Raw genomic sequence first — 20,641 nt, forward strand, 5'->3', positions numbered from 1 at the left:
AATAGACGATTACGGATTATCTGGCACTCGAGTTCTCGTTAGTATGATATATCACGTGGGTAAATCTCGATAGATGGAATTTTCGGGCGCCCGATATTCCCCGATCGAGATTTTAGTGACGTGCGCGATATCATTTTGTGCGGAATAATCACCGAACCATATATTATATATGTATATAAAAAAGGACGCGATGTAAGTGTGTATGTATGTGGCGGATGCATCGACAAGTATGGAGATTTAAAAAAACAAATTTTAAAATACTAGGAGTATACGTTATGCATAGGGATGTGGCGTGACGACCGATCGTGACGAGAAGACGCGGGGAAGTATGGAGGGGGGGGGGGTGGACAAATTTTCCTGATATTGAGCAAGTTGGAACGGGTGGCGTCAGCGTTGGATGTGCTTCGCGGAAGCGTACATCCACGAAGACACACACACACACACTCATCCATTATTTTGACGCGGGCGAACGGGGAGCGATTTACAAATTACCTTACACTATATTTATACATCACATATAACTTTATTTTAATTCGTGTATTAATTTCTTCCCAAAGGCACCCGTGGAAATCAACGGGCACAACACTAGTAATATAATAATAACATCAAAATTTTCCGCATAGTTAATACAATATGAATAAATTAAATGGGTTTGAAATTCTATAATGGTGCGTACGCACCAAGCCAACGAACGGCCCACAGGCCAACTTTTATAACCAGTAGCGGACAAAATATCGAAATAAAAATTAAATTAAAAAATTGAAATTAAATATCAAAGTAAAGCTAAAGAGCGAGATTGAGCTAAAATGAGATCATCGTTGATGTTTTGAATTATGACGATACGCATTTACAACCAGAGAAATATTGCAATTTCTCTGTTTACGAGCGAAAAAAAATCTTGTTATTAATTCTTAAAAGTCGTCACGATATCCACTACCTGTATGTGATTGTTGATGAGCTCAATGATAATTTTAGCTCAATCTCGAAAATTTATTTAAATTGTGTATGCATGTTCTGTTTTAACTTTCAATATTTTATTTTTATTTTAATATAATGATTATAATTTTATTTTGATATTTGAATTTAATTTTAATATCATAATAATAGTTAAAATTTTGATATTTAATTTCAATTTTTTAATTTAATTTTTATTGCGATATTTTGTACGCTACTGGTTTTAAAACTTGGCCTGTGGGCCATTCGTTGGCTTGGTGCGTACGCACCATAAGATAAATGAAAATAAAATAATTAGACGGTATATGTATGTAGTAAACATATGTGCATGGACATATTTTTACGATCCCATATTTAAAAATAAAACATATTTTTAAAATTTTCATGTTTGCAGCTATTTGGTTAATGAAAATTTATTAGGAAGATTTTGTGAATATTTCGTCAGAATTATCAAAACAAAAGCAATTTCGAAATTTAAAATGCTTTTTTTACAGACATAAAAAAAGTTTTAAAATTAATCAAACACAGGTGTTCTTGTGCAAAAACGGAACATCAATCATATCGATTGTTTGATCGCAGAATTGATGACAAATTACCTTTTGCGTCAATGCATACCGACTGAACCACCAACTGAAAATTCTTTTCAGATATTGTTCCACTTTCGTTTCATGTGCGTCGCTACAACGGCAACATGACGAAATCTAAAACGTCTCAAATACTCACCGGGGTGATTGTAGCCTTTTTGGTCGTTACAGTAGCAGGTAAAAATCTATTTAAATACACTGTATTTATGTCTTTCGAAAATCTATATCTAAAACATAATTGATAGAATCCAATCGGATGATAAACTTGCTGAAATTTTCCTAACCAAGATCTTTTACATGCAGTAGTGACAAGTTTTAACCCATAAAAAATGGTATCATAAATATAACGCCTTTTCTGGTATCAGAAATACCTTAAACAGGGTGTCAAAAGTGTGAAAACAAGTTTCAGCATTAAAAAAAGCTGTCGGTAATGGAATCTGCTTCGGTTCAAGAGAAAGTGCATCAAATAATTAACGCTTTAAACAAAATTTTTATTTAAAAGGTTTTCTATTTATTTTCCGAAGATATATTAATATATATTCCAAAATATATTAATATATCTTTGTACATGCAGTAGTAACAAGTTTTAACCATAAAAAATGGTATCATAAATCTAACGCTATTTGAATCAGGAACTGAAACAGAAATCCAAAACCTGAACTGAAACAGGAATCCGGATCCGGAACTGAAAAAGGAAATTATATATTAGATTCATATATTCGTCTTAATAGAAAATTCAATTTTTTCGATAACGTCACGAATTTTACGAAACAAAACTTACTTACAGTCTCTTTCGAAATTGTATATTAGATTAACAATATATGTATATAGCTTAAAGTGTACAATTTTTTTCAATCATTTTCATATGCACTTCAGTAAACTATAGTCTTTGTTTAGTTACTATATTCTTTCATTACAGCCATTGCTTCACCGCATTACGAGCCCCCTTGCAATGGTGATTTGGATCAAGTATTCGATCCATGTGGCTCGGGATGTGAACGTTCATGTGATAACATAAACGATCCCAGCTGGAACTGCACACCTAAATGCATCGAAGGTGGTGGCTGCAGATGTGCCAAGGGTCTGGTGAGAAACTATGGTTGGATCTGCGTATTACCAGAAGATTGCGGTGAGTATAATATGATCAAATATAAAAATGTCGTATATTTAAATCCTATACTATCTATGTTTAAATCATCCGTAGCTCGTGAATGTCCCGAAGGCGAAGCCTATTCGAGATGTGGCAGAAATGAATTTCAAAATACATGTAAAGCACCTGAAAAGATGACGACCTGCTCAGCTTCAACTGGAACATGCATATCTGGATGCGTTTGTGTTTTAGCCTATGTCCGAGACGATAATGGTATTTGTATCCCCGTTGAAAACTGTGGAGGTGAGTGTCTCATACATTTGTTTGTACGACTGGTATGGATCTAACCATGTGTTTTGCAGGACATGCTTTTATTGTATGAGAAACAAATATAATATATACAAAGAAATTGTTCTAGTGATCAATAATATTAATTTGATTAAGACTAATTGCACGATATCAATAAAAAAATATTGAATTTGTCTCAACGTGTTGAAACAAGTGCTGTATAAAAATTCCACGCCGAAAAAATTAGCGCTACTTACATATAAAATAGCATGTCGATTTCTATTTGGTTTGTTAATTACCGAAACAGAATTTTCGCATATCGTTACATAAATTTATAAACTTCATAAATTCACATAACATTTTATACAGGGGAGAAGGAAAACTGTTTGGTCGATCTTTGTGTAGTACTTTATCTGTATATGTTACTATATTTTTAAAGTGAGGTTGTAAAATTAGAAGAAATTGATATCTATAAGTTACTTTATCATTCCATGTTTATATCTTTGTAGAAGATATAAACATACCACTTTGCCTGAAGTAAAAGATCTTCGATCAATGTGTTTTGTCAGTGATGACGTATGGATTTGAAACTTGGACATTGAACATCAAGTTCAATGTACTCAAAGAAGTATTGGAACGTTGTATGCTTCTCATAACGAGGAAAGACAGTAAACGGAGTACGTGGGTGAGAAGTATGACATAAGTTGTGGATATAATGGATAGAGTGAAATTATTAAAATGGCAATGGGAGGGCCACGTGGCTAGAAGTGGACTAAAGTAGAGCTAGAATGATACCCGAGATATAATGCAAAAGGGTAAAAGTTACACCGCAGGGAAAATTTGTATACAAAATTAGGAAAATGTGTGGGATGAACTGGATGAGAATTGCGCAAAACAGAAAAGAGTGGAAGCGTGTTGGAGAGGCTTTCATCCAATAGTAGATGGTGAATGACTACATATGATGATGATGATGATATGATGTCATCATTTTTTTATTTTATCAATTTATTTGTAGAATCTATTTTTTTTCCAATTTTAGCACTATTATGTTTTATTCTGGTGAATAGAATGATCAATTTTGGCATTTACAATGTATTTCTATTGGACATAATTTTCAAAATAAAAACAATGCCATTACTTAAAAGATAATATAACAAATAAATAATAATATAAAATAAAAATAATAGATAGTGTTGCGTAGGGGTGGGTGGAGGATCCAAGTAAAAGGCCAACAGTCGTTTCACAGCATTTATTGATGATTCAGGAGATATACGTATTGCCAGTGCTCCGTCCAGAATGACATGATATCGCCTACGTACCGCCTTATAAGGGGTAGATCTCTCAGGACGTCTAATCTGTTTACCTACTGTATAGTCACGTATTCGGATATGTATTCCCACGGTATGAGAAGTGCAATCATTGTTTCATGCACTTAGCTTGTCGCTAATCCTTAAAACCACTTACCCCGGTCACACGGTCTCTCAGGACGCTACCCGGTCTAATCCGATCGCAATTACTCGGCGGCTCTGTTTAGTATACGTTACAATAGTAATATGAGCAAATACACAAATAAATCCCAAAAATGACAATTTATATTATTTTGAACTAGCATTGTGCCCGTTAATATTCGAACGGTTGGTTTTGGATATACATAGTGGATAGAATGAAGAGATTTAAATGTCAATGGGTGGGCTACGTGGCTAGAAAGATGGATGAAAGAATGCAAAAGGGTAAAAGGTAAATTCAAAAGGGAAATGGTACCCGAGAGAATTCAAAAGTGTAAAAGGAAGACCGCAGGGAAGATGAGTGGACGAAATTAGGAAAATGTGTGTGGAGTGAGATGGATGAGAGTTGCGCAAAACAGAGACGTTCCACAGTGGCCTTCATCCAGCAGTGGATGATGAACGGCTGTAGAAGATGATATCTTTGTAAATGATAGAAAAAAAGTTAATGTTTCATATGCATACTTACTCTCCATTTTTGATATTCTGTTTTATTATTGATCAATTATCACGTATGAAACAAACTATCATTTTTACATTGACGCAAATTTTTTACCAATAATTAGTGGCGTAGCTATCGCGCCCGCAATGCGGGGGGGCGCCGAGACCTGGGGGGCGCCACAAAGCGCGCCTTTTTCACTGATTTTTTAATTTCTTTCGGTAATTTTTTTGAAATAACTTTTTTAAAAACTTCTCTTATTTTTCAACCTATTTGTACTATATGTATGTACATACATTATTATACAAATTTTGAATTCATCCTCATTGTGTAATTGATCTATGCCAATAGGGCTAGAAGACTGCCGTCTTTTTCCATCTTTTGAACGTCAGTGCCACTTCAACCTATTTGCTGAGAATTCACTTATTCTTGTATATATTTTTTCAATGTGTATATGATTAAAACCAATAAAATTTATAAATTTTTCGCTGTCACCATTAACAGGTGGGAAGTTTTTAAGGAAAATTTACTTTAAACAGATTGTGCACTGCTTGTTGGTCGTCCAGATTAAACTATTAATTCATTTCGATATATAGGTACATATATCTAAATGTAAAAAAGGTATAAATTATTAATTTGGAAAGTTATTTTGCTGTAAGTCAATAATATGAATATATGGGGCGCCTTAAAATATTTTGCGGGGGGGGCACCAGGAATTCACGCTACGCCACTTCCAATCATTCAATTGAATTGGTTTATATTTAATTAAGGTACCAATCAAACGAATCAATATGTATGTAAGCAAATGAACTTTAAATAAAATTTTAGTATGCATAAGTCTGTGAAAAACTATCACCTTTTGATGTCAATATAATAATTTTTACTTCTTATTCAGTATCGTGTGGTGGAGATGTGAATGCTGTAAAAACACTATGCGCAAATGATTGCAGTCGAAGAACTTGTGCCACTCTTAATGACGAACCTTTCTTCTGCTCGACTGAATGCACTGGCATCGAGGAGTGCATTTGCAAATCAGGCTACGTTATGCACGATGGAAAATGCACACCGATATCAGAGTGTCGTGAGTAAATTGTTTAAATGCAACCAAACGACTAATACACAATATTTAATCGATTACAATCTATATATATATATATATATATATATATATATATATATATATATATATATATATATATATATATATATATATATATATATATATATATATATATATATATATATATATATATATGTATTTATTAACACATATCTTCTATATAACTTCTAACACATATCTACATATGTATGATCCAGAGAAAAACATGGGCTGTTTGATTCTTTCTCTATCAGAAATATGGGGACGAGTCAGTATATTTAATTAAAATAATGATTTCAAGTACATATGTATGTACATGACATTTTATGTGCTGTTAACAGAGAAATGTTATAATTAGTGAGCGACCCAAAGCGTGCCGTTCATTATAAATTGTTCGCCGTGCTTTGTTAAAGGTTCGCCGAACCTTTTTTTTTGCACTCTAGCTTTGTCAATAGACCCAAAACGCCTCGATTCCTGGAAAAAGCACGCTCCCTATCCGCCCTTTAGTTATAATAATAGAATCGCCCTTTCGAACACATTTTTTGTTTCAATAACAAGCGTCCGTTTCCGTAACTACGCAATATTGAATCAGGGTCATCAGATATTACTACAGAATTCCTTTTGATAATTAAATATACGTGTTTTATTTTGATTAAGATTTATTTACAATGTATTTATTTATTTATTAAGGAATATGTATGTATTTGTCTGTCCTTGGGAACTCTTAAATTAACGTGTAATGTATAGTTTCAACAAAAATATGTATCATATAAAATTAACGCTGTTTATATTAATTAAACTTAAATAATTGGTTATTAATATAATTGATTATTCGGCGCCACCAATAAAAATGTTTTTACATTCATTTAAAAATATTTTTTACATTTATCTGGTGCCACCCCTGAATCTGTTTGCCGAATGCTAGCTGACGCCATGAGTCCATGACACTTTTAAAAAATGTCAAACTACGATGCTAATTGAATAATATGTTACTTAAATGATCAATTTACTTATAAAAATCTATCCCATGTTCTTTATTGTGTGTTTTTGAATACACTTGCCCATCTTGCGAGTAATATAAAGTTTTTAACAGACATACATATGTATGTAAGTCGAGCACCAAGCGTCAAATACGACTGATGCTAAAGTTATTTAGGATTGTCTGTGGACAACCGTCACTTGACAAGAATATAACACCTAAAGCCACTTTTATTAATATTACATGTCTCTGGCTGTTAATTTTTATGTATATATAAAAAATATATTAAGAATGTTTAATCAGGAGCTAAGTAACAGGGGCTGAAATAAGTTAGTTCAAAATTTTTTAATGTTTTAACTTAATTATGCATTTTTATACCTCTAATTATGCATAAGTTGACAAATGGTATGGTTTCATTTGTCTGCACTCATCATTATGAATGGAAATGCATGGATTGTAAAATATTGTTGCTATTAAAATAGTCCTACATTTTTATATTTATTTTTGCATTCATTTGTTAAATTATATGTACTTATGTATATTATTGTTAATATCCTTTTTTTAACAAGTATTATTCATTTGTTTTTCCTTGTATATGTACATATGTATTTTATTATTTGAATATTGCGACTTAATACAGTGACCTGTAATGTCACAATGGTCTTAGTTTTTCGATAAAATATTATAATATATAATATAAATACAAAATATAATATATAAATATAATATAAAGCTTAGAAAAGTTTCATGATAATTTCACACAAAAATAAATATTTCTACTTGGGGAGAAAGGGGGGGGGGGTTCTATATTTGGTCCGCTGTAGGAAGAGACTTTGGAAAAACGTACATGCTATCTCTTTCACCACCTGTCAACCAATAGCAGACAGTAGAGCCAGTGGTGTAAAGCAGAGCATCGTAACCTTTGGATATTCACGGTACACATTGTTTACGACTCGTAGAATTTGTCAGCTACGTACATATGTACATATGTACTTCATTGGCAGTCGCTAGTTATTCCGTATATGCGTAGGGACAAAACACTAACTAACATCGGTTTTCTCCCTCACACGCAATCTCACTCGCACGCATTAGGCCGAAGTGCTGTTCGGAGAACACATATTACCGCGGTGCACAAGTTACGATACTTTGGTGTAATGGGATTGAAGCGACGTTCCGCCACTTTTTTTCTAAGCCGGAACGCGCTCCGTTAGTTTTATAAATCGAAATTATGGGCAAAATTTTGGCCTCAAATACCGACAGTAGAACCAATGATGTACTGAGTTTTTGCATGATCACAAAACTTCATCTATTGTTACTACGTACATATATAAAGTAAAAAGACAGTCGGTAGAAATGAAGTAATTTGATGATGCAGTTTGATTTCCTAAGATATTTGGAAAAAACATTTTTTTAGCCTTTTTTGCTTATTGTACATAATACAAAATATGAATTTGAATGTTTCAATTTGAAAGTTATTATAATAATTCAACGAAATAATTAGCTAATACAAAAATTCAACAAAAATAATTTGTGTGGGGGATAAAAATTAGTAAATTCAGAGTTCCGGCTACATCCCTGAGTAGAACATTGTACGCGCGAAATGCTATTGGTCGAAATGGGGTGAAAGGGACAGCAGTGCGTTTTACCTAAGTGTCATCCTACATCGGATGTCCAACATTTACAAATTTTGATAAAACAAACATTAGATAGCTTCCCAAGCAAGCCCGGTTACTGAAATAATACATAATTAACATAATATGTACATTGTATAATTACAGCAATTTGTCCTGGGCCTAACGAAAGCTATTTGTCTCGGCCATGTGACCTCGACTGTGGCAATTTGACTGAAAAGTGCGATTCTAAAGATTCTTGCACACTCGGATGCTTTTGCAACTTGGGTTTCGCCCGAGATCACAGAGGAGTGTGCGTGCGACTCGACAAATGTGCCCGTAATGATTTAAAAAAATATTGTAGATAATTAAATTTAATAATTCGACTGTTGTGTTTATATTAATGTTCTAATTTTATCCAGAAAAAGAATGTAACGGTGATCCGAATGCCATATTCGACCAGTGCGATGCTCACTGTCCCAAAACCTGCGAGTATAAAGACGGCGACCCAAACTGTATCCGAGGATGTAGACGTCAAGGAGGCTGCGTGTGCAGAGAAGGATTCGTGTTGAACTCTAAAGGAAAATGTATTGCACCTGAGGAATGCAACCTTTTGCCCAGGTCAACTCTGCGTACAAATGGTAATTCATAATGGATATTTTTATCAGAAAAAAAAATCCCACCTGCGACACACTATTTTCCTTCAAACCACTTCATTTTTGCTTTTTACACATAGTGAAGGTTGCCAAGATCGAGTCTATCGACAAAGATCAATGAATTTACTACTAAATGACAACACTTTACCTCAATATTGAGTCTAGTTGGACTTTTAAGACTCTTAGGGCGGGAATACACAGCGCGGGATGCGGGATGCGGGATGTTATACGTGGGATATTTTTTTTAGATAGTTTTAAATATACAGAAAAAAAATGTTAGACGGCGGTCATATACGCAGTAACGTGTGGTATATATGTATATGGGACCGTCTATTTATTGGAGCGGTCTCGTTGAAATTATATAGTATTGTTTATACTTGCTTGACGGTGATATATGTATACCAATTCTATCCTTCGGACCATTGCTTGACAGTGATCGATAACGGTGTATGCCATATTTGCAAAAAAATATAGTAGATTGAACGCATGTACATAGACATATTTGTTTGGTTCGTCTACATATTTTCCCTTATTTATTTGGTACTCCCTGTTTTATTTTAAACCGTTGTAAGCTGCTAAATAATTACTATGTAGTATATATAAAGACGTTATTCTGTGGGTGTGTGAGTCCCTCAGTGATTTTGTATATATAATAAGTAGAGGTAGGACCGGAAGCGTGCCGTTCATTGTTAATTGTTCGCTGTGCTTTGTTCAATTTTATGAAAAACCTTTTTTTTTGCACTCTAGCTTTGTAAATAGACCCAAAACGCCCTGATTCCTGGAAAAAGCACGCTTCCGGTCCGCCCTTTAATAATAAGTATATAATTTCAGAGCCCAGTCTCAGCAATTTTAGCAGCATTTGTATAAATGAAGGGCTCGGGGCAAGATAGTTTCAACCATCATTTTGGTCCAAATTTTCCTGAATATTTTCTTATAATTTCTTTATAATGAAATTTTGCATCTACATATGTAAATTAATCATTTTACATAAGATGGTATATTCATTTGACACTATCATGCCCCGAGCCCTCCAAATCATATTAATTCGGGGTATAGTGTTGAAAATTTTAATCACGATAAAAATTAACTAGAAAAACAGACTGAAAACCAAAACGTTTAGTCCTGAACAGGACCAGTCGACAAGAGAGATTAAGTTAATTCATTAAAATATAGTGTTTTAACCCCCAATTCCACATCTAGGACGTTCTTCTTTCGATGAACAAATAATACACAACATCCTTGAAGAAATACATCTGGCAGTCGCAAAGATAATATAACATTAAAAACCTAGCTCTATACTAGCTCTAGAATTATAGTTTGGGTGTTACAAGTTGTGGCTTGCAACAGTAATCCATAAGTATACAACAAGACAACCTAAATGTATTTTAAAAAGTACGATGTTTTGTTTCTTATTTTTTAAGGAATATATTTTTTTCGATTCTCTCTTCTTTCGGCCGCCCTTATATTTCGGCCGCCTCTGCGCGTTGCACACATTTGTACATATGGTAGGTGAGGCCCTGCCAAGTCGTTACATTTACGAAGGCCCAGCCCCACTAATCGGAAAAGATGCGCAATAGCAACAGTCAGTACACAATACTAGCGTGCGCATCTTTTCCGTGGAGTGGGGGGTGGACCTTCCCAAATGAAATGACATATATTAACTGTATTATTTTTCCTGTCTAGTGGTGTCCACACATTTACAAAATTGAATTAGGGCGAAAACACACAGCGCGGGATGTGGTATGTGGAACGTCAACAAGTTCTCCTACATTTCTTAAAACCGTTATCGATCACTGTCAAGCAAGGATAAATACGAGAATACAATTTTACCGAACACGCCCAGGGGGTCTTTTTTTTGGGACGCTGTGTACTGGACATCCCATGAATGTATTCAAGGGATGCCAATTTTTTTGCACGTTTAAAAGTATCTAAAAAAACCACGTACCAAGTCCCGCTGTGTGTGTTTTCGCCCTAAAGTGCATCGGAAATATGACGCTTTCACATCATCGAATCTATTGTGATTTCAGATATAATGTGTCCAACTCACGAGATGCACTGCGATTGTGCCAATTGTGCCAAGTCGTGTTCAGTCACAGAAGTGGATCCCAATTGCGTATGTAAGCCTGGGTGTGCTTGTGAAGCTGGACTTCTGAGAAACTCTGCTGGAGTATGCGTCCCATCCACCCAATGCGGTAAAATTTATTTTATTTCACGAAAGCATATATTCAATATAAGATATTCACAACTATTGTTTACAAATGCAATGTATGTATATTTATATTTTTTTCTGTATATGAAAACTATGCAAAGATATGCCTTATGTGGGGTGAAAACAGTATATAATATATTAAATTAAACTTAATTAAAGCTGTTTGATCTACCTTCAGATCCACCATGCAATGGCGACTTGGACAAGTATTTCAACCCCGCCGGAGACTCTTGTGCTAGAACTTGCGAGAATATCAATGATCCAAAATGGAGTTGCACTCCAAATGCAACTGATGTTGGAGTATGCATGTGTAAAGAAGGCCTCGTGAGGAATTATGGAGGACGCTGTGTATTACCTGAAGATTGCAGTATGTATTATGTTTTACCAGTGGTTACTTACAGAGAAATGTTATAATAATAGAAGTGCCTTTAAGATCAATAAATTGCCTGTGTCAATATAACAAGCGTGCCATCTCCATAACTGCACATATACATATACGCTACAACGCACGGAATATAAACAGGGTCATCACATATTCACTACAGAAATGTTTTTCTTATTTTGATATAGATTTATTTACAATTTTAAGTCAATCCGTTTCTTTTCTCAAGTTTATGTACAATATAAAATGAACGATGTTTATCTTAATTAAACTTAAATAACACTGTTCGACAAATGACGACTTTTTTTTTTGGTTCAGAGACGAGATATAACTTTTCTTATAGATCTATGCCCAGTGAACACGAATCTAGTAATAAAAAGTGTTGATTGGTTCGAGATTCGGAGAATCCCAAGTGAAATTTCGTAATTTTGACTTTTGATTTGAACTGGACGACTACTTAGAGAGATTTGAAAACTGAAAAGTACTACAAATGAAAGATAAAATACCCGACTATAGATTCCAATATTCATTTTGAACAGGAAATTAACAGATTTTGAGAAATCGACTGAACAACACCAAGATATAGAAAAATCGCGCGATTTGAAAAACACATATATCTCCGAATCTCGAGCCAATCAACACTTTTTATTACCAGATTCGTGTTTACTGGGCATAGATCTATAAGAAATGTTATATCTCGTCTCTGAACCATTTTTCGTGTCGAACAGTGTAATTAGTTATTAATATAACTGAGTATTCGGCGCCACCAAGAGAAATGTTTTTTACATCTATTTAAAAATAATATTTTATTTCTCTGGTGATAGATACCCTTGAAATTTTATGTAGAATGCGGGCGATCGCCATGATACATTGAAAAACTGTCAAACTACGATGTTAATTGAATAATATGTTATTTAAATGATCAATTTACTTATAAAAAATGTATCCCATGTTGTTTATTGTGTGTTTTTAATGCATTATGCAATTTTTAACGATGCACTTGCTCATCTTGCGATTAATATAAACAAACAGAGAAGTTTTTATCGGACATACGTCGAGCACCAAGTATCAAACACAACTGTCGCTGAAATTATTTGAATAGGTCCATGGAAATTCCTCACTTGACAACAATATGACGCCTAAAGTCACTTCTATTATTATAAAATTTATCTGGGTTACTTACACTCGGCTTCTCTCGATATTCATAACATCATTTTTTTTTTATTCAATTTATTTATTTATTTAAGATTAGGTTAGGTTAAGTTAAGTTGGTAGTACGACGTGCACTATCGCATGGTGCATTACTGTTCGAATTACAAATTCACTAACATTAATAAGTGAACTTGTAATTCTATTGTTACATCCGTACTTATTGCTTGAGTCAGTGAAATTATAATTTCACTGGCAATAACAATTTCACTGTAATATACATAAGATTCCGTTTAAATTCTATGTAGTTTAGTTGAGTTTCAGTTTTTCACATTAGTATATAATATTTTGAAAAATTAGATATCATAATACAAAACTTACATAGTTATTACAACGTACATATGTACAACAATGCGCTTAATAGTAATCACAATATTGATTTAAAATAAAAATAAATAAATTCTTACATATTTGATAGTTTTTGCACCGCATATTTGATTTTTTCTATCGAGATGAGTCATTTCTAAATGATTTTACTTAAAGTTAACCATAAGTAAATTAAGAAAAAATGTATGTTCCTATGCAGTTTGATTTTATCTATAGGTACAATAGTATGTACATATGTACATAAATTTATAGGTACATATATTATGAGAGAAGTCTGTTTTTTACATTGTCAAATAATAATGTTTATAAATCTGTACTTTTTATGACTATGGTGGTTTACAATTACAATTAATTTCTAGAATTTGCCTTTTCAATTATATATTTATGGGTTCATTCTTAAATTTTATACAGTATATCCAGATAGCGAATTCGTCGAGTGTCTTATTTGTTCATTTTCTGATTCCCGTTGACTTACAAATGCAAAGTCGTAGTTATGTCAAAAAGATCCAACCAACTTTTTTGTAAAAGTAGGTAATAGTGCTGTAAAATGGCGTCGGCTATAGAACAAAACTTTTTTTTTGCCAGCAGATAAATTTTCCCCATAAAAACGGTTCAAATCAATGATGGATTTCGATGAAGTGAATTCAGCAATCGCATCAGTCAAATTAAAAAAATGTTGTGTGTAATTTTCATATGATTGCAGACAAAGAATGCCCCGAACAAGAGGTCTATTCCCAATGTGGAAGGAACAAATGCCAGGATACGTGCGCTGAACCAAACAAGAAAATGAGTTGTGTAGATAAGTGCAGACCAGGCTGCGTCTGCGAAGAGGGCTGGATCAGAGACTCCAATGGAATATGCACACTTCCTGGACTGTGCGACAGTAAGACAAAGTTCATTCAACAATATGTATACACATAGTAGTGGCCTGGTGCACGTATTTGTGCACATGCAAGGGGGGGGGGAGATGGGGTGACTTCTTCAATGAACATTGAGACAATACTTGGCCGTGCCACAGAGATTTAGCGCTTAAACTTTTTCGTATAAGGTACTTAAGCAGGGTTGCCAGATTTCCAAATTCACAGATCGGGACATTCACTATTTCCAACGATCAAAAAAATAGAAGTTGAAGAATCAATGAAGAAATTAAGGAAAAAATATTTTTAATTAAATTATAATGTATATCTATTTTCATCTACGTATACATATGTATGTATATGTAGATGAAAATAGTCACTTAATAATCCACATAAATCGCAGTTATTAAAATATAATGGATACAATTACAGGAATTATATTTTGGTTTATATGCAAAAAATTATGCAAACATAACAGTTTTATTAAAGGTTCTGGCTATTTGCAGGTACTATATCTGCAAATTATTGGCTATTTGCAGGTACTATATCTGTAAATTATTGGCTATTTGCAGGTACTATTTCTGCAACAGGCGCAAAGCCTTCTGCGCATGCGCGTGAACTGTCACTGTCAGCGTGTTTACTGTTAAAATTTTCTTTTAAACCTCTTAAAATTTAGTTCGAACTTACGAACGACGTGGAGTAAAAAATATAATCCAAATTAGTTAATATTATTAATTGTTAGAAAATTATTATCATATACAACGTGTAATACCTATGTACATACAAGTACAAGCTGCAAACTAGCTAAATTATATAAATCTATTATAATAACGTGCGAAATTTATTTACCTCATGTATAATGAACGATTGATTAAACAAGTCTAGCATACATTAAATGTAAGGAATTATATTCGGATTATAAGTTCACGCTCATACACAGAAGGCTCTGCGCCTGTCGCAGATATACATAGTACCTGCAAATAGCCAATAATTCGCAGATATAGTACCTGCAAATAGCCATAACCTTTATTAAAAGCTTTTTTCTTAGCTTTTAACTTGTTTCAAAATATGTTCGCCAGCTTTGCTTGATGAAAATTTTGTCAAGTCATTACAATTGCATTAATTCAACTTCTGCAGTTTCTAACAATAATCTGTTTCTCTCTTTTCTCCAGGTTGCACTCATTAGACTAAATATTCTTTCGAAAATTGCAATGGAATGTAGAATTGAAAGGACGTGGGCTACAATTTAAAACACATTATTGCAATCGGAGTGATCTTTAAAAAATATTGTGAATTTCTCATTTTTTTTTCTCGTTTGCCTCAGTAAAAATTTGTTTAATAAACAGACATCTTCATATAGAAAGTTAACATTGTAAATAATATTAAATAATTTTGTCAATTCTGCAATTGAAGAAAATTCGATTTTCATGTTTGGTTTAAGGACAATACTTTAATGGATTGAAATTTGTTACTTTTGAAATTTACCATTTCTATTTTCGTACATTTTTATACACATACAAATTTTATTAAGTCGGGATTTTCAGAGGCAATACGGGACTCGGGATTTGTTTGTTGAACTCGGGACAGTCCCGCTTATAGGAACGTCTGGCAACCCTGTACTTACGGCAAATAAGGCCCGCTTTAAAAAACTGTTTATCTGTGATTTTTTAATAGATAAAATAAAATAAACTGTAATATGATACTATTTCTTTTCAATTAATCTTAACAGTTGTCGAAATTTTAATTGAAAAGCGGACCTTTTTCGCCGCAGATACTTTAATATGTAGATTAATGTATGAATTGATGTATATAGTGAAATGCGGCGGTGATGGCAATGCATTTACAACAAAATGTGCAAACCCATGCAATCGCAGAACTTGCACAACTGTCAACGACGAGCCGTTCTTCTGCACCTCTGAATGTGACGGAGTCGAAGCTTGCATCTGTAAGCCGGGATACGTTATGCAAGATGGAAAGTGCATACCGATTAAGAATTGCCGTAATTTTTTTATTTAATATCATTTGTATAATGTTTCATTATTGTAATTTATTCGTCTGACTTATGTAACTTATGTATGCTTAGCCACTTGTCCGGGAATCAACGAAAGCTATCTCAACCGACCGTGCGATCTGAACTGTACCAAATTGGAGGATAAGTGTGAAGCTTCAAGGTCTGGTAAAGAAGGTTGCTTCTGCAATATAGGCTATGCTCGAGACTATAAAGGAGTCTGTGTTCGACTCACCGAATGTGCTCGTACGTATTATATTTTTCATGCAATATTCTATCACTTTATTTTTAGTCATGCACTGTTCTACTTGATCATGTTCTAGAAATTCATGGAACCTTCATACATACAAGCTTAAACTGTGATATTAAAGATAATTATTCTGTTCTTTCTCCCTTTTTTTACAATACTGATAGCATTGTATTGTATATTTGTTATATTTATATCTATATATTTTATTTTATTTTTATTGTCACAAATCAATACACACTCGCCATTACAGATTTGCTCCAATGCGACGGGTGTACGTTAATGAAATACATAAACAATCAGAAATCAGAAATACAGTAATACATACATATACAATCAGAATATATAGAATATAACAATTAATCAGAAACAATAATCATAGTGACATCTATGGATTTCAGATTACTGTGTATAATTAATACAAATTATACACAGGCAGATTTTTGTGACAACAGGATTAGATTTTTTAATACCAATTTTCAGGAACCGTTTCAGCAATTATCAGATAAAATTGGCAAACTCTGATAGAGAAACGATCGATTTGGAGTCACAAAACCCCTAAATCTAACCAGCAGTGGCGAGGACACGAACCTATGACCTCAGTGATGCTAAATATATACGCTATCACTAAGCCAAACTGCTGGCTATATATGTCATTTAAAGGTGATAAAAGCGATATCTACCGACCCATTAGTTTACTTTCAGCGGTCTACAAGCTCTTCACGAAGGTTATTACAGAAAGGCTCCTCGCAGAAAGAATATCCTCGACGAGAACCAACCTATAGAACATGCAGGGTTTAGGGCAAATTTCAGCACAATGGACCACCTCCAAGTAGTTGGCGAACAAATCGAGCGCGCCAACGAATATCAACGGCCATTGTGTCTAGGTTTCGTCGATTATAAGAAAGCCTTCGATACAGTTAGCCATAATGCAGTACTTAACGCTCTATGTGGAGCTTTTAGCTTCAATATATAAGAATGCCACAGCTTCGGTTAAATATTAAATTTTCAGGTACAGAAAGATTTAGCATAGGAAAAGGAGTAAGACAAGGAGGTACAATCTCGCCCAAGTTATTCAATGCGGGGTTTGAGGGAGTTTTCAGGAACTTGGAATCGGACACAGCCGGAGTAAGCATCAACGGTCGCTTCTTGAGTCACCTTCGGTTCGCAGACAATATAGTTTTAATAGCTCGTGATTTAGCTGACCTGCTTAACAGACTAACACAGCTGGACAGGGAAAGTAGACAAGTAGGATTAAAAATGAACGTAGATAAGACCAAACTAATGTTCAATAGTTATTGCATGCCTGATAGTGATAGAAATGTAATGATGATGATGATGATATGTCCTTTATAGTCACATACACATTTTTTATTTACCACAATTCCTAATTTTTTATTATTTTCTTTTTCATTTGTTTATCTTTGTGTATATTATCGATGCGGTGCAAACGATCGAAAAGCGCCAGACCGACTGAACCACAGATTAACGACACGTGTACCTTATGAGTGCGCACTGTTCGCACTTACACTAAGCGAAATCTACCCGAAGTCCCGACATAAATACCTACCCTGTATACGTTCTGTGCTTCTGATACTTTAGTTCCGAATTTTCCCTTATTAAACTCGCCAGAAAGATCCAACTCAATTTTAATAATTGCATCTGTGCACATCGAAAGGTTACTCGTCATCTGATGTGCGATTTTTCATTCGTGAAGTCGAGAATTGGGTTTAAAGCAGCCATCCAGTTAATCTGTGGTTCAGTATGTCTGGCGCTTTTCGATCGTTTGCACCAAACCCCTATATTATATTATGTAATTTTTAAAAATCTCTAATTGGGCTCAAAGGCTATTTTGTTCATTTATATCTTTATTTTTATGCATTTCTACATCTGTTGTCTGTTGATTTTTCAATAAATAAATAAATATGTTTATGTTACAACGTATTCCAAGTAAATCCGCTGAACTCTTGTACTTTTAGAAAAGTCTTGTGATGGTGATAACCGTGCCATATATGACCAGTGCAACGCTCACTGTCCAAAAACATGCGAGAAGCTCAACGGAGACCCGGACTGTATTCCCGGTTGCAGAAGAGATGGAGGCTGTGTGTGCCGAGAAGGCTTCGTCAAAAATGCTCAAGGACAATGCGTAGCACCGGAAGAGTGCAGTCTTCAACAAAGAGCCCTGAAGAAATTTAAAAGTAATACCAACAACATATGATTCGGTGAAAGTATTTGATATATGTATGTACAATTCATATGTTTGCGGATGATACGTTAGTTTGTATTGTAGGTGATGATGTGCAAGTTATGAGTGATATTTTATGTAGGGAATTACAGTATTTAAGTGATTGGTTATGTGAGAATAAACTGAAAGTGAACTTAAGTAAGACTAAGATGATGTGGATGAATAATAAAAGCGTTGTGAGTGATGTGATTATGGATGGGAGAGTGGTAGAAGTAGTAGATAATATTAAGTTTTTAGCATTGATATAGAATAACCTAGATGCGCCTTACAATACATTTTTGGTCGGAGATCTTGTCGCCACTAACTGAGGGGTGCGGGGGGTTTAACTAGCGGGGAAGTTGGAAAAAAAAAGGTTTTTTTCCCTACGACGCAGCGGTCGGCGTTTTTTTCACTTCCCCGCTAGTTAAACTCCCCGCACCCCTCAGTTAGTGACGACAACATCTCCGCATATATATCGATAAGATCTCCGCAATCGATCTTTCCTACTTAGAAGCTAACTACTTACTAAGAGAAAGTGTGCATGCGCCAAAAGGGAGACCAGAATAAAGCGTGAGAGCGGATCTATGTATTATACATCTATGGTGTTAAGGCATTTATTTGGATTGTAAATTAAGTTTTAAGGTGCACGCAGATTATATTATCAAAAAAATGGCAAAAAAAGTAGGTGTACTTTGTAGGTTAAGAAATTAATTTTTTAATTTATTTAAGTATAAAAAGTAAAATATTGATATATAATTGTATTGTAATGTAGAGATTAGGTGGGTGGCGCTCGTGGACCGATGGCTTACGAGCGCTAATCACCTGATCTCTCGTTCGCGCTAAAATGTCCTCGCCGAATGAATAAGCCGTATGTAACGGCCAATGGGATCGCCCCACTCATCGACCAATAGTTTACATGTGTACATATGTATGTATGTGTGTTGTGCCCAACGGGAATAAATATGGGGCGCTCTCGGTTTGGAAACCATTCCGACCTGAAGCGCCCAAGAGAGCAGACCAATAAACCGCTACTACAAAATTCCTGCGTCTTTCTCTCCGATTCTGGAAGCCCCCTCTTCACCGTCCACGCAACAGTATTTTACGGCCTCATACTGTATACTGCGCTACAGTGCTCAATCTATTTAGTGGTTTGTGTATTGATAAACTGCAGAAAGTGCAGAATAGAGCAATGCGTGCAATTTTGAATGTGAGGAAACGTAAGAATGTAAGCAGTATGTTAGATGAATTGAAATGGTTGGACATTAGAAATAGTCTTAAATTAAGCACTTTAAAATTTATATATAAGCTAGATAAGAATCTATTACCCAAATATTTTAATAATCATATAGTTAGGAATAGAGATTTACATAATTATAAAACGAGAAATAGGAATAAATTAATTATAGGTAGAGTTAAGAAAGCTAAAACTGCAGGAGTTGTTTTTCACAGAGGTGTTCAAATGTATAATATCCTTCCTGAAAGCATTAGAAGTGCTAATAACATTGATGCTTTCGTGAAGGGTGTTAATGGATACCTTTGTGGAAGATTGATTTATTATTTTAGTTGTTATTTTGTGTTATATGCATTAGCAGTTTGCTATATAAATAAATATCACATCGATACGTTGTAAACATAGATATCATATATATAAAGACGGTAATCTGTGTGTGTGTGGGTGTGTGTGTGTGTGGGTGTGTGTATGTGTGTGGGTGTGTGTGTGTGTGTGTTTGTGTGTGTCCTAACTCTCGCCGAACATAATGAGCGAATCGATAAAAATCGATTAATTCATTTTTCGACGAGACGACTTTGTCGCGACTCGAACCGATCACCCCAAATAGCCTGAATATGGGTCTAAATTGAGCTAATAGTCTCGGACATCACGCCAAATCCAATTTTTCATTTCGCCTTTTTTTTTAAACATTAATTGAAATATTCATTCTCGCCATATAAAAATACGTAATTTTAATAATTTCATTT

The 20,641-nt window shown here is 34.3% G+C and overlaps 1 protein-coding gene across 1 annotated transcript in view; it reads left to right on the top strand.

Moving 5' to 3' along the window:
- Positions 1-1,054: 1,054 nt before the first annotated feature.
- The window catches only part of LOC143912986 (zonadhesin-like), a 29,332-nt gene continuing 9,745 nt past the window's right edge, over positions 1,055-20,641 (top strand). The window contains exons 1-12 of the mRNA XM_077432469.1: positions 1,055-1,715; positions 2,458-2,667; positions 2,743-2,931; positions 5,753-5,938; positions 8,714-8,884; positions 8,968-9,186; positions 11,229-11,393; positions 11,589-11,777; positions 14,032-14,211; positions 15,999-16,184; positions 16,269-16,439; positions 18,420-18,638. Coding sequence (XP_077288595.1) covers positions 1,646-1,715; positions 2,458-2,667; positions 2,743-2,931; positions 5,753-5,938; positions 8,714-8,884; positions 8,968-9,186; positions 11,229-11,393; positions 11,589-11,777; positions 14,032-14,211; positions 15,999-16,184; positions 16,269-16,439; positions 18,420-18,638 — 2,155 coding nt within the window. The 5' untranslated portion in view covers positions 1,055-1,645. The remainder of the gene's footprint in view (positions 1,716-2,457; positions 2,668-2,742; positions 2,932-5,752; positions 5,939-8,713; positions 8,885-8,967; positions 9,187-11,228; positions 11,394-11,588; positions 11,778-14,031; positions 14,212-15,998; positions 16,185-16,268; positions 16,440-18,419; positions 18,639-20,641) is intronic.

This window comes from Arctopsyche grandis, chromosome 6, assembly GCF_051622035.1.
Source record: "Arctopsyche grandis isolate Sample6627 chromosome 6, ASM5162203v2, whole genome shotgun sequence".
NCBI lineage: Eukaryota > Metazoa > Arthropoda > Insecta > Trichoptera > Hydropsychidae > Arctopsyche > Arctopsyche grandis.